The sequence below is a fragment of the Dendropsophus ebraccatus genome, chromosome 15 (genome assembly GCF_027789765.1).
Source record: "Dendropsophus ebraccatus isolate aDenEbr1 chromosome 15, aDenEbr1.pat, whole genome shotgun sequence".
Lineage (NCBI taxonomy): Eukaryota > Metazoa > Chordata > Amphibia > Anura > Hylidae > Dendropsophus > Dendropsophus ebraccatus.
Window position 1 is genome coordinate 33,683,049 of NC_091468.1, and position 14,350 is coordinate 33,697,398.

The 14,350-nt window shown below is 40.1% G+C and overlaps 1 protein-coding gene across 2 annotated transcripts in view; it reads left to right on the top strand.

The window, feature by feature from the left end:
* CRIM1 (cysteine rich transmembrane BMP regulator 1) overlaps positions 1 to 14,350 on the top strand; it is a 555,578-nt gene that overhangs the window by 495,978 nt on the left and 45,250 nt on the right. For both annotated transcript variants that reach the window (XM_069955382.1, XM_069955383.1), the window contains exon 12: positions 9,494 to 9,709. In XM_069955382.1, coding sequence (XP_069811483.1) covers positions 9,494 to 9,709 — 216 coding nt within the window. The remainder of the gene's footprint in view (positions 1 to 9,493; positions 9,710 to 14,350) is intronic.

Here is a 14,350-nt window from a genome sequence, read left to right on the forward strand (position 1 = left end):
ACTGACATTGTGTGCTGTTCTGTAGTCTATTATCAACAAGTACACCCAGATCCTTCTCCATCAGCGACTCTCCCAGAGTAACTCCCCCCAGGACATATGATGCATGTGGGTTATTAGTACCCAGGTGCATAACTTTACATTTATCTACATTGAACCTCATTTGCCAAGTGGACGCCCAAACACTCAGTGTGTCTAAGTCATCCTGTAACATCTGCACATCCTCCATAGACTGTACTGTACTACAAAGCTTCGTGTCATCTGCAAAGATAGAAACATTGCTGTTAATTCCATTCTCAATATCATTAATAAACAAGTTAAACAGAAGAGGGCCCAGTACTGACCCTTGGGGTACACCACTTATTACCGGGGACCATTCGGAGTAGGAATCATTGACCACCACTCTCTGGATACGATTATTAAGCCAGTTTTCAATCCAGTTACACATTAAATTTTCCAAACCGATAGACTTTAACTTACCCATCAGACGTCCATGAGGAACTGTGTCAAACGCTTTTGCAAAATCCAGGTACACGATATCCATCCATCCATAGCTATCCAGGCTTCTACTCACCTCTTCATAGAAACATATTAGGTTGGTTTGACAGCTTCTGTCCTTAGTAAAACCATGCTGGTTATCACTTATAATACTATTTGCCACTACATATTCCTGGATGTAGTCCCTTATAAGCCCCTCAAATAGTTTCCCCACAATGGACGTTAGGCTTACAGGTCTATAGTTACCTGGGGAAGTTCGAGAGCCCTTTTTGAAGATCGGCACTACATTTGCCTTACGCCAGTCCCTCGGCACAATACCAGTAAGCAAAGAATCACGGAATATTTCATACACGGGTAGAGAAATTACAGAACTGAGTTCCCTAAGAACTCTGGGGTGTAATCCATCAGGCCCTGGAGCTTTGGTTACATTGAGTTTGTTTAATTTATCTTGGACCATATCTATAGTAAACCAGTTCAGTACATTACATGTGTTAGCAGCACTGGCCCAACCCACCTCAGTACAGGCCCCACCCACAACAGCTCCATCCTCTTCTTTTGTATATACAGACCTGAAGAAGCCATTAAGTAACTCAGCTTTCTCCTGATCCCCAGTTATTAATTCCCCTTCACCATTATTTAGGGGTCCTTCATGCTCTGCCCTTGGTTTTTTTTGCATTAATATATTTGAAGAATGTTTGGGGGTTTCTTTTGCTTTCTATAGCTACCTGCCTTTCATTGTGAATTTTTGCTGCTTTTATTACATTTTTACAGGTTTTGTTGACTTTTGTAATGTTTAAAGGCTACAGCTGACACCTCTAATTTATATTTTTTGAATGCCCCTTTTTTCTCATCTATAGCCCCTCTAACCTCGGTTGTAAGCCATGTGGGATTTGATTTTAACCGTTTATATTTGTTACCTATAGGAATATATTTGGCATTGAAGTGAATGACTCAGGCACGTTTTTTTGCCTTAGACAGATTGATAAACTGGAAAATGAGTACACAAGGTGTAAACATACTCTTAAAGGGGTATTCTGGCATTTTTCATAACTTTACATACTCACCCTCTTTTTTGCTGGTCCAGTACAGCTCCCATTTGGCTTCTTTCCAGTCTCACGCTGCTCATTTGTTCTGTCTGCTTCCAAGACTAGAACTCGAAACAGGATTTGTCTACTCAGACAGTCACTGGCCGGGATGGGTCACCACTTCAACCAGTGATTGGCTGACTGGTTAGCTGTTAGCACTGATATTGAAAGTAGAAAGAAGACAGGAGATCAGGGAAATGGAAGGAGCCAAACAAAAGACTGACCAGGGGTAGCTAAGCATAGTTTTTTTTTTTGTTTTTATTTCCAGTTTTTTTAAAGGCCGCAGCAGTGTATCTTTGTAAAATGCTGTATTTTTTGCTTTTGTAGTCATTGAAACATTCAAGGTTTTCATTATAAAGGAATGAAAATGTCCTAGTCACGTATTGATGATGCTGGTATTGAACTCATTGCCATTACAGCTTAGTTACCAGCTCTCTTACTCTCTTTCATGTGCCGAGACCTACAGCGGTGTGATGGTCACATGATCAGAACACATTTTCATCCAGTAAATCATGGTGGTTTTTATTGAATAGCTGCAAGCTGTTATCTTGAATACTATAAGGAATTGATGCAGACAGTATAGTAGAAAATTGTATCACTTTTCATTGGCCAATGAATTGGGTATGGGCCCTATTACGGAAACTCGTTTGAATTTAAGCGATAATCTTTCCATGTGTATGCAGATAGCGATCAAATGACTTACGGAAATTTTTTGTCATTGATCCCATCTTTTAAGCTGACCATAAAATCACCGGTAATTGTTCGCTAATCTTTCGGTGTATGTACACATCTTTTTTTTGTAATTACAAACGTTCGTAGACCATACTATGAGTGATCATAACTGCGGTAGTAACAAAAGACTATCGTTCCTTGTATTATGGGGAATTATTTCAGGTCGTTCCCAAAAGCATTCGTTTGCAATGGTTTATCGATAATTGGTGAAAATGAAAAATCGCTTTGTCTAATAGAACCTAACTAGAACCATAATAGTTATTTGGGAATCTAGAAATATCATCATCAAATTAGAGTCTTCCTCTATACTCCAAAACCAGCAGCTATCGCACACAGTAGAAGAGTGCCTTCTAGCCACATTCATCTTTGCTGGCGATCAGCTGAAATGCAGTTTGACTTTAGGAAGAAACCACAAGCATGAGAACAATGATAGACTGATTAATGTTGCTGCCCTGCCTTACTTAGTATTAGCTATGTCAATGCACAGTCTGATTCCTCCGAGAGCTTGGCCGAATCCTTAAAGCAGCAGAACAAAGGGGATTTAGCCTCTTTTACATTACATTCTCACTAATAGAATCTGAACCTGTTGTGTTAATAATGATTGTCTTCTGAGGTAGCTGCAGCGCTGTAGATAGTGGAACAAGAGGTGCTATTAATCAATGCCAATGAAATGCGTAAGACGCAACAGCTTTCTGAGACTCATTCAAGGTCACAGGATAGTGAAAGCCACTGTTTTTCCAGCCTGCACCACAAAGCAATTCTTCTGTCAGTTTATTCTCAATAGTTGCAGAAAATAACTTTCTCTGAGCTCTGCCTTTAGATTATGTGTCAAATAAGCACCATTTTTTAATCGTACCTTATAAATCAAATGAGGCAAACAAAGGCTGTCAAATCCCTGTATTTATACAAGAGACCTGTGGCATTCTGCTATGGTGTATGCAGAGTGCCTCTGCAAATTGCAGTCTGACTGTGCCCTCCGCCACCTGTCCTAACGGAGATAAATGAGGACCATCTGCGAATGCATAATAAAACGAACAACGTAAACGCTTGACCTAATTATTATTAATAAGCTGTTATTATACCACCATTGTGCTGCAAGCGCCCCGTGCTGTTTTGTACACCAGGACCAAATGCTGATGGGTAACTCACACAGAGGCTTCAGGCTGGCACAGCAGAAGGTTGTGCTATCTGCTCCACTTGGAGGAAACCATTCCAACTGTCTAAAACAGGCTGCACAACAAAAATAGGATTAAGTGAAGGCAGGCTGACAAAATTCATCAAGTAATTCAGACAATTTGGCTTTAGCTACTTGGGCTGGTTACAAAAAGATTATTTCCATCCATGTCTAAAACCTTGTACAGATCTCTATCTCACATTAGGAGCCTGCTTATAGTCACATGTCTTAAATGCCTACACGGGGATTATTTTCTGGAAGGATACGTCTACATGATACCCTAAGTGAAATCTTAATCTTGAACTCAGAGAATATATTTATAATGGTCTGGGAATTCTTGAATTTTTCTTCAGGTGACTAACAGATATTGAAGTTTAGAATAATTTCTTAGACTATAGGGATTACTCAGAGTAATTTGAAGCCCAATGTTGTCAGCATCACATATATAAACTGGTGCAGGGAAAACAAAATAATATTGTTGCCTATGGCGGAAGCTTACTTAGGTTTCCTAACATTCACTTTGGAAATTAGTGTTGATTGCTGGGAGCAGTTTGGCTCTTTTTAATTGCATTTATTTATTTCTGAATCCTGATGTACTTGGAATGAAAAAAAAAAAAAAGAAAACATAATAGGGAGCGTCAATTCCCGGGAGCCTTAAAGGGCTTGTGTCAGGAAGAAAACTAGGTCTATACTAATGCATTATGTTAAATTAAACATTTTGCAAATGTACAAAAATTTCTTGAAATGTATCATTTGAAAGCTATAGACTCACTAATGCCCCATGTGCCTGCTTTGTTTTATAACCTGTTACCCTTGGGTATGGCCCTCTGGGTATCCACTAGGTTTGGTCACTCATGTTCAGTTTACTTGCAGTCTCCTGATCTGTCCCATAAGTACTGGCAGTTTGTTTTCACTTCACATGCAAGCAAGGGGGATTGTGGGAAAGTGCACTGTTGCATGTTTACAGCAGGGTCACAGTTTGGACAGGAAACCAGGTTAACCAAGTGAGTAGATCCATGGGGGAGAAAAGCAGTACAGAGATGTAAGTTACCCTACTAAAGTACGTTTATTCTCTTTTACACATATGTATGTGGTACACATCTGATTTTACCATCTTTGCTTTATGACATAATCCCTTTAAGTAACATACATACAGACAATGTCAATGGAGTTCATAGACATGGTTGATCAGCAGTGAGGCATACTTTGTGATACTCCTGTTGGACTGTCCAATGCTAAACCATGGTTGACCCACATTTGCACCCAGTTTTTTTTTTTTTTTTTTTTTTACAGTGTTTTTAGTGCAGAAGTAAAGAAGAATTAGACAACTTTATAAATGGTGTAAATAAAAAAATCTGTTGTTTTGGGTTTCACAGTCCCTATGTAGAACATAGTTCTACATAGTCATGCAGTCACACTAGCTTCTGTCCCCTACCTCTTGCTAATTGAACAGGACGTAGGAGGCACATAACTCTGCATAGGAGCTGTATATGGAAGACAATAGATTTCTCTCTTTCTGTTTTATAATCTTGCCTGGGATTATTGTATATCTCCAGTGTCTTCCTTTGATCTCTCATATACTTTAGCACAAAAAAAAATTACATTGGAGGCTTCCAAAGTATGTGTTAAATATTTTCTCCAGCTCTTTGTAAATGACTGCACATGGGTATTGAATGGCAATAAGACTGCATATCTATGGTCTTTGGCTAGATAACCAGTATCGCACCAGTAGCCTTAGATCATTTATGCCTTATTATATACTTTTTTTTGGGTTCTTTTACTTTTGGCAGCAATGCTCCAAGGGCAGATAAATTTAAATAGCAAGACTGGTTTTATAAAGTGAATAGTTCTGCAGCAAAGTAAGAAAAGTTGTCCCATTACTAATCTATTAATAATTTGATGTCTTTAGCAAACTTTGTGAAGCCCTTGACATTTGCTCAAAATGGTAAATCTCCTTGACTTTTGATATTCTGTTTAATAGAGAATGTGACATTACATGCCATGTAAAAATGTGGATGGGATTCTGTGTCACAAATGAGGAGGCTAATGTCTTACAAATGTAAAGCTCAGAAACAGAACCATTGAGGAATAGAGATACCGTCCATGCTGAGCCTTGAGATCAAAGCTTATACAATGTCAGGAAATTGTACTTGTCATGACATTTCTTTTGATATAGAAATATTGCAGAGATATAGCAGACTTACAGTTGAAGGCTGTTTATACCCTGGAAGATCATCCCGGCCGGTACTGCAGTACCAGACGGATGAGCTTTTCGACCGCAGTGTCCTGATGCAGGTGCATCCGTGCGTGCCAGCATCAGAACTCTTTATAGCACACTATGGAGCGAGCGGCCGGAGCCGCTTGCTCCACAGTGTACACTGACATGGTTTTCTACAGCCGCAATTCGATGAATAGCGGCCGCAAAAAACTGACATGTCAGTTGTTTGCGGCGCCGCGAGAGATCCCGGCCGGAGCATATGCTATATGTATACACTCCGGCCTGGAACCCATAGAGGTAAAGGTAACGTTTAGTTCCGTAATACAACGTTGTACAGCGGCCGTGATTTTACGAAAATATACGTTGTGTGAACATAGCCCATAGCTGTGTCCATGTTTTCCCTTACTCGACAGAGCCGCATCCAACTTCTTTAGCCACCAGTATTTAAATGCTGGACGATCAGACTCAAGCATGCACAAGTTGAGCTTATCTCTAATGCCAACCTTGGACCACAGGCTTATATCGTTAAAGAACTCTTCGCTTTATACTTTGCATTTTAATTATGGATGTTCCTATACTGGCTTCCTTACTTTTGCTCACTTTCCAGTCTCGGCAGTGGTGTTGACCTGCCAAAATGTTAGGATTTGGCAACAGTATCTGAACCCGAACACTCAGTGTTTGATTCCCTGCGGCTGCGAAAGATAGATGCCACCCTAGGGCAGCATCCAACTTCTACAGCCTTGGGGAATCAAACGGCAAGCGTTCGGGTTTAGATAACAATGCCGAACCTGACAAATTCGCTCAACACTACTCAGCACTTTTCAAGTCTGTGGTTATCTGAATATGTAACTCTAGGCTCTGGCAAGTACAGTTGGGCCCCCACTTAGGCCTTCCTTTTATCAGCACAACATGCTCTAATGGAGTAGAGCATGTTTCATCCCAGCTCGGCTGCATCCATACGTTTTGTTACTGCAGCCGGGTCACGTGAACACAACTCTGACCACTAGAGACTCGCATAGTATTATATCAAAAGTGATATAGGAATCAAGATAGTAGATACATGCCACAGATAAATTAGGCATATGAAAGAGTGTTTGCTGCACTATATAAACATATAAAATGCATATAAAATACTCATTTCGAGATGGTTTTTATCACAATATGTGTTTTGGAAAAAGAGGGCAATACTCAACTAGCTTGCGTTTGCAGTATATGTTTTAGCTGCTACTTTTTTTCACTATCTATTTAAACAGCCACTTGAAACAGAATACAGCTTTTACCACTTATCCCTAAATACATATGCTTTTCAAATGTCTGTGGTCATTGTACACACCAGAAGTTAATGGGATGAATCACAAAACCAGAATAGGCTCTTTTGATTCATTTAGGCTTTTTGGATGAAATCACATTTTTTTTTTCTCTGACTGATCAGGGACGATAAGTGATGTAGAAACCTTGTAATTATTATTGCAGTCATCTCCACCAATACAGGCCTTATATTATTTTCTGTTTTGTGTCCAAGAAATATAGATAAAATGAGTTGCAAAAGCCAAACAAGATACTGTTCCCAGGTTTCAGGGAAGTAACAAAAATTTTGCTCAGAGCGAAAGGTTATTGATTTTCTCCCAACCTGAATGAAAAAAAATTGTTTTTGCTGTAAACAGAGACTTCTCTATATAGCTTGGTGATACTCGTCACATTAAAGGTCCTCTGAATGCCAACATTAATGTTTTCAGACACATTGCGTGAAGGTAGAATGTTTACATACATACCATATAACAACAATTCCTTATGTCCCTACCATGTTACTGACTGAGCGGCCGGCCAATAAGCTGATTTTGGGGGCATTTCTGCTCACAGAAACAACAAATTGTCAGCAGAAGACCGTCAAGTGTGCCCTATTGTTATTTTAATGTAGATATATGCCTATCCCAGATATGTTTAAAGCGACTCTGTACCCACAATCTGACCCCCCCCCCCCCCCCCGCTTGTACCTTCAGATAGCTGCTTTTAATCCAAGATCTGTCCTTGGGTCTGTTTGGCAGGTAATGCAGTTATTGTCCTAAAAACAACTTTTAAACTGGCAGCCCCATGCCTAATGGCCGGGGCTTAGATTTTGTAATGCATTAGGCTGGCACAACCTCTCTGTCCCTCCTCCCTGCCCTCCTCATCATTAGGAATGCTCCAGGCAGATTGTCTCCTATTCATCAGCTGTGTGAATACTGAAAATGAGCTGGATTGTTAAGGCACCTGTGCAATGTTCAGACAGGAGAAAATGTTCCAGTGGCATTTCTAATGATAAAGAGGGTAGGGAGGAGGGACAGAGGCGTGGTGCAAAGTTATGGCACAGATACTGTAAGCCCCGCCCGTTGGACACGAGGCTGCAAGTTTGAAAGTTGTTTTTTTAGGACAATAACTGTATCACCTGCCGAACGGACCCCAGGACAGATCTTGGATTAAAAGCAGCTATCCGAAGGTACAAGTGGTTTGGCGGAGTCAGATTGTGGGTAGAGAGTCGCTTTAAATCAGGGGTGTCAAACATGCAGCCCTTGGATTGTTACCAACCTACAATTCCCATCATGCCTGGACAGCCAAAGCTTCAGTTATGCAGGTATGATGGGAATTGTAGTTGTGAAACAGCAGGAGGACCCTAAGTTTGACTCCTGTGGTTTAGATGCACTTACTCTCGGGATTCACCAACCTCTTTTGTAGACCTTTTGTCCTAAGCTTCTGCTATGTGATGTATGCATTGTACATTCAGCACACTGAGGTGTATTAGTGCTAGGGCCAAGCCAGGAAACCCTAGTTTTCGCCCAATTGACAGTATAAGGATGCGTTCACACATAGAAAGTTTGCAGCGGATTGCATGCTGCGAGTTCTGCAGCAAATCTGCAGCAATACTCGATAACATGTCCCTTGGCCCCATCCCCTCCGTAGGTTATAATGGACTCATCAAACCCGTCTTCACTTGGCTCCTCTGTAATGTAGATAACACTACCTTGATAATGAACAGATAAGAAGTGAGGGGGGAGGCTGCAAAACAGCTTTATGAGTACAGAAAGATGCCTTTTTGCCTAATAAAGATAAGAGTTTCTTAAAATCGCTTGTACTATTGATTTCTGCAAACATGTTATAAATGACAGTTACACTTTAAAGTGTCACTGTCGTGAAATTTTTTTTTGCAGAAATCAATAGTCCAGGCGATTTTAAGAAACTTTGTCATTGGGTTTATTATCAGAAAAATGCATTTTTATCATGAAAAAGCAGTTTGAAGCTCTCCCCCCTGTCTTCATTGTTCTCCTATGGAGAGAGCTAAAGAAAAGACCAAAACAGGACAACAAAGAGTTAATCTACAAATATCTCACCCGTTATCTTCTTGGACAATCACCAGTGACCTGTCTGAGCTCAGATTACAGCTGTCACCCAGCTCCCTGCCTGTAATCCTCTGTTATCTGCTTTCTGCTGCCGGCTAACTCCCTCCTTCCTCCTCCCCCCTCCCCTCTCCCTAGAGCAGACAGGGGACGTCTCCTGCAACAAGTCACAATTTTCAGATTTTTCAGAGTGGATGAAAAAGAGGAAGGAGGGGGGGACCTGGGAAAAGGCTTTTTACATGCAGATAATGGCAGATTTGGCTAATAAACCCAATTACAAAGTTTCTTAAAATCGCCTGGACTATTGATTTCTGCAAAAAAAAAAATACGACAGTGACTCTTTAATGTCTACTGTGGTTGTATTGCTGATAATAAAGGACAAATCTTATTGATACTATTTACAAATCTTCTATTACAGATGACTCAAGCGGGAAGAAGCCAGAATCCACAGACCCATCCATCTGCCATGCTCCTGGAGGGGAGTATTATGTTGAAGGAGAGACATGGAATATTGATTCTTGTACTCAGTGCACTTGTCATAGTGGGCGAGTTTTGTGCGAGACTGAAGTTTGCCCTCCGCTCCTTTGTCAAAACCCTAGTCGTACTCAAGACTCCTGCTGCCCTCATTGCCCAGGTATGACAATGCCACAGCATGTATGGATGAAATTTCTTACATGCACACAGTCTGATGGTATAGCTTATGCTGTAGTGGTTGCCTTCTCTACATTTAGAGCATTCAGCGGTGTCAACATAGAAAATTCTATAGATCCTGAAGAATAGACTTAGGATTCTAATCGTTAAATTAAAGGAAAACTCCAGGCAAAGCTCTTTTTTTAACATGTGCTGGGGAGGATAAAAGAAATAACATGCTCTTACCTCCAGCACTGGTGGCCACGTACTGCCACTCCGATCCCCAGGTCCCCAGCTGCTTCCTGGCCTCAGCCAGGACCTGGGTCATGACGTTTGCGGTACGCTCAGCCTGTCATTGGCCTAGAAGGGAACCCCCCCTATGGCCACTGACCGAAAGAGAAGGCTGGACACATCATGACCGGGGTTCTGGTTTTGCCTTGACTTTCCCTTTAAATGGTTAATTAGAAAGTTTCCCTAATCACAGAGTTTCAGACGTTCCAGCAATACAGCAGACGTGTATCTTTATTAGTTGGGGGAGTAAACTTTTGAGGAATATGTTATACACAACATTTTAAACTTAATCTATTGCATTCTTTCAGTTTTATAGTTGAGTGTGTGACCATTCATGAACAAGTCCTGTCATTCTCAATAGAAGTGTAGAAATGCAGAGTAGTAGCTACAGTATTCAATAAATGTATAAGACAGTCCAGTATTTATGTATGTGCATATGTGGATATGTCATAAAACCTCAAGCTGGAAATACCCCCCAGTAGGGGCTCCTACCCACATAGCAAATCATGTCCAAATGGTGTTAGGCACTTCTAGGGTAGAATATCTCTGTAATTTAACAGACAGTATAAGCCAATAGCAGGCTTTGGGCTCCATATTATGCATTTGGACAACACTGATCTGCCATACTTTCAGATGCATTAGAAACATAGCGTTAGGAATCCACCTCTGTCTATAGTTTAATTACTGGAATTACATAGGGCTGCTGCAAACCTGTGACTAGCTTTTTCATCTTTAGTACATAATGACCAATACATTAGGATAAGTGGTCACTTATTTAGACCAAAGTGACTGAACACAGATTCTATTACACTGAAACCTCTCCAAAAGATGGATTTTTAATGCCATTATGCATTGTGCACAGTGGCCATTTTCTCTGCAATTTTCGATGCAATTTTAGGTGGTCATCTTAAAGAGATTTAACTTTTTAAAGAAAGTAATATACATGTAGATTTGTTCTCTTTGTACAGTTGTTTGCCACAATACCCAATCATGTGACGAGATTCACAAATAATTGACGGTTACATGCTAAGCAATCAATGCTATCGCTTCTTAGTTGTTGAAGTGATTTTGATGATACATATTATATTCTACTGCTTCGATGGACAATCTCTTCCCAGTCATGTCCGGAATATACAGTCATATGCGTCAGAAACACTTTAGGGTAGAAAAGCTGCCATAATGAATTTCCTAAATTGCAGGTGGTGTAAGTTATGGAAATATGTGTAATTTCCCTCAGCGGAACTTCAATCACCAAATGAAGCGCTTGTATGACTGAATGATGGATGAATACAGGTGTAGCTCCTTACCCTGCTATATGATCGCACAACAAAAGAATCATGCATGTCGAACAGAACATTTTCCCACGTATTGTGGGTCCTTTTGCTGATACTGTGTGAATTATAGTAATATTGCTTGTTGGTAATTTACCACCCGAAGATTTATGAGCTAGTGATAGAAAAGCATACAGCCTGCTCCCTTTTGCAGACTATTTTAAAAGATCTGTGAAAATATAACTTCGGATTGAAAGTGATTAACAGGTTTCGGAATAAACTATAGCGCGGGGCCGCACACAAGAGAGGTGGAGCGGAGGAGCTGGAAGGAAATAGTTATAGGAGCCGAGGACTCTTAGGAACCAAATGTAAGAAAAATGCAATTACTGTAATTCAACTTTGGTATATGCAAGCACGGTTCTCCAGCAAGTGTTAGATTATATATTAAGGGCTATGTATTACATAGCTATATTATTGGAATGCTTTTGGCAAATTCTGATTCTAATACAGAAAGCAGGAGTCTATGCCACCTCTTAGCCTGGTGCAGCTAGATCAGGTATCGGTGAATGGTTAAATGTGGTTTAAAGGACTCTACACCAAAATATAAAAGAGAGAAAAAATAATAGGATATCATCGTATGTCATTTTTCCTGTACCTTTACACTTGACTGATGGCATGATTGCAAATGGAGCTGATCTGCTCCTTGTGCATAATGTGTGTGCAACGTTTTCCTGACTAAAAAAGATTGATGGCCGTGAAATGACAGCTCTAGGTTGTCATATATTGTGGAATTGAGAAATGTCCGTGATGGGTTGGTGAGATGCAACATTTCTTTTAATTCAGTGACAAGTCATTCGTAGAGTGTGAAAGAAGTGGTCTCGCTCTGAGACGCTCCAAGTGGAGGCTAGCCCATAGACACCAGACATAGAGTGCTTACGCTCTCTAATCTGCTCTCCTTTATCCCGTTTGCCTAAATGTGAATAGGAAAGAAGAAGTATGTACACAACCATACACAGAGGCAGCCTTCATATAAGCACCCTCTGCAGATTTCTAGTCTGCAAGGTCATGTGACCACTGCCTCTATGCCCGGCCACAGAAAGGAGATTTATAGGGATTAGGCGTATAAAGAGAAAAATGCTGTATGTGAAACATAAGGACAAATGTAGCACTGTTTACATGTGATATGTTAAGGCACCAAGTCTGACAGCTCTGCAGTAAATAAAAAGTACAGTATATTAGACCCTTTGGAATATCAGTAGATTATTCTAATCTTTACTGTAATGTTTGTGGGGAAACCCCATTAAATCCCTGTTCTCTCTGGGTCCATATGTCTATTGAGCGTCTCACTCAATAATTGTCAGCCTTGACCGTGTGAGCTGTCAGTCATTGAGTGAGACAGCCCAAAAGAGTTATAAGACCTACGTTGTCAGGAATCACATTCAGCTAATCCACTTTAATCTATATATTTTTAATAGTGTAAACTTTAAGTTATAAATGTACATCAGTGATATTCTTATAGACATATTTCTGGCACAGTGTAAAAAAAAAAACTAATTCCAAAAGAGTTTTTTTTTTTTTTTTTTCATATAATGTAAAGCTATGACACAAAGGGCTCGTATTGACATTCCTTGATCAGATTTATTGTTTTCTATAGAGAACCATCAACATGGTTTCAGCTATAGCGTTACATTTTCCCCGGGGTCAATAAATCACTGCACTCACCTTGACACATGTCAGGAGCTGGATAGTGGCATTGCATACCTGAAGTTCATTTTCTGGTCTTGATCAAACCAATAGTTATCCTTGTCTGGTATTTTAGAGGTCAGAGTAACAAAGGCAAGCATTTATTTCAGTGTACATGACTGAAGGGAATCGTCATGGACATGCAGGTGCTTTGCATTTGTGGATACTCCCTATGGGGAAGGAAAGATAAGGCTACAGTACCTTGAACATCTAACCATTGATTGCGGCTTGACTTACATTTAGCTTTCCATTGCCTTTGATATAACACGGAACAAATAGCTATTTCTCTAAATGAAATGAGATGGCCGCTCATGTGAATTAGAGATGAAGAATTATGAATAATATGCAAATTATTTTCCACGTTGTAAATGGGATTTAATACTAAGCCCTGAATACATGATGGTTCTTATTTGACTCTGGTATTAAAAAGATTGCATGTGCCATCCTGGCACTGACTGTATCACCATAACATCATATCACACACGCCACCATTTGTGTTGGCAATGAAGAGTATGTAAGGACTTACAAAACTACAGTAAAACAAAGAAAACTTTACTACCAGCTAGATTTCCTGCTTATATCCTCCCTTATATATATTCTGATGATCAACACTCTGGAGGAAAAAAAATATTTTGTAATCAATTGGTGCCAGAAAGGTATTTTTAAAAATCTTCAGTCTTCCAGTACTCATCAGCTGCTGTATGTCTTGCAGGAAGTGGTGCATTCTTTCCAGTTTGAAACAATGCTCTCTGCTGCTACCTCTGACTGTCCAGAGCGATAGCAAATCCCCATAGAAAATCTCTCCTGCTCTGGATAGTTTCTGTCATGGACAGAGGTGACAGCAGAGAGCGCTGTGTTATACTGGAAATAATTCACCACTTTCTGCAGGACATACGGCAGCTGATAAGTACTTGAAGGCTTGAGATTTCTAATACAGTATGTATGCACCAGTTGATCTAGAACAATTTTTTTTTCTCTGGCTTACCTTTGTTATTATGTTTCATGGTATTTTACATTAATGGTTTATCTTTATTGTAGGTCATGGATTTGTGATCAGTAGGGCCTACAAATCCACACTGCAGTACTGCTACTTTGACGCACATATCTATCTTGCTGTGTCTAGTACTACAATTCAGCACTATTCGCTTTAATTAGCTGAAAATCAGATCAGATGTAGTCACACCCTTTGTTGTGCTTAGCGATGGTGGTCCCGGGGTGGTACCCTCAGTGATCCAATTTAAGGATAGAACATTAATGCAAAATCCCAGTTTTTTGGCATGAAAAACTATTTGGCATAATGGTTTAGTCTGATTTCCCCATACATAAGATAAACAGTATGT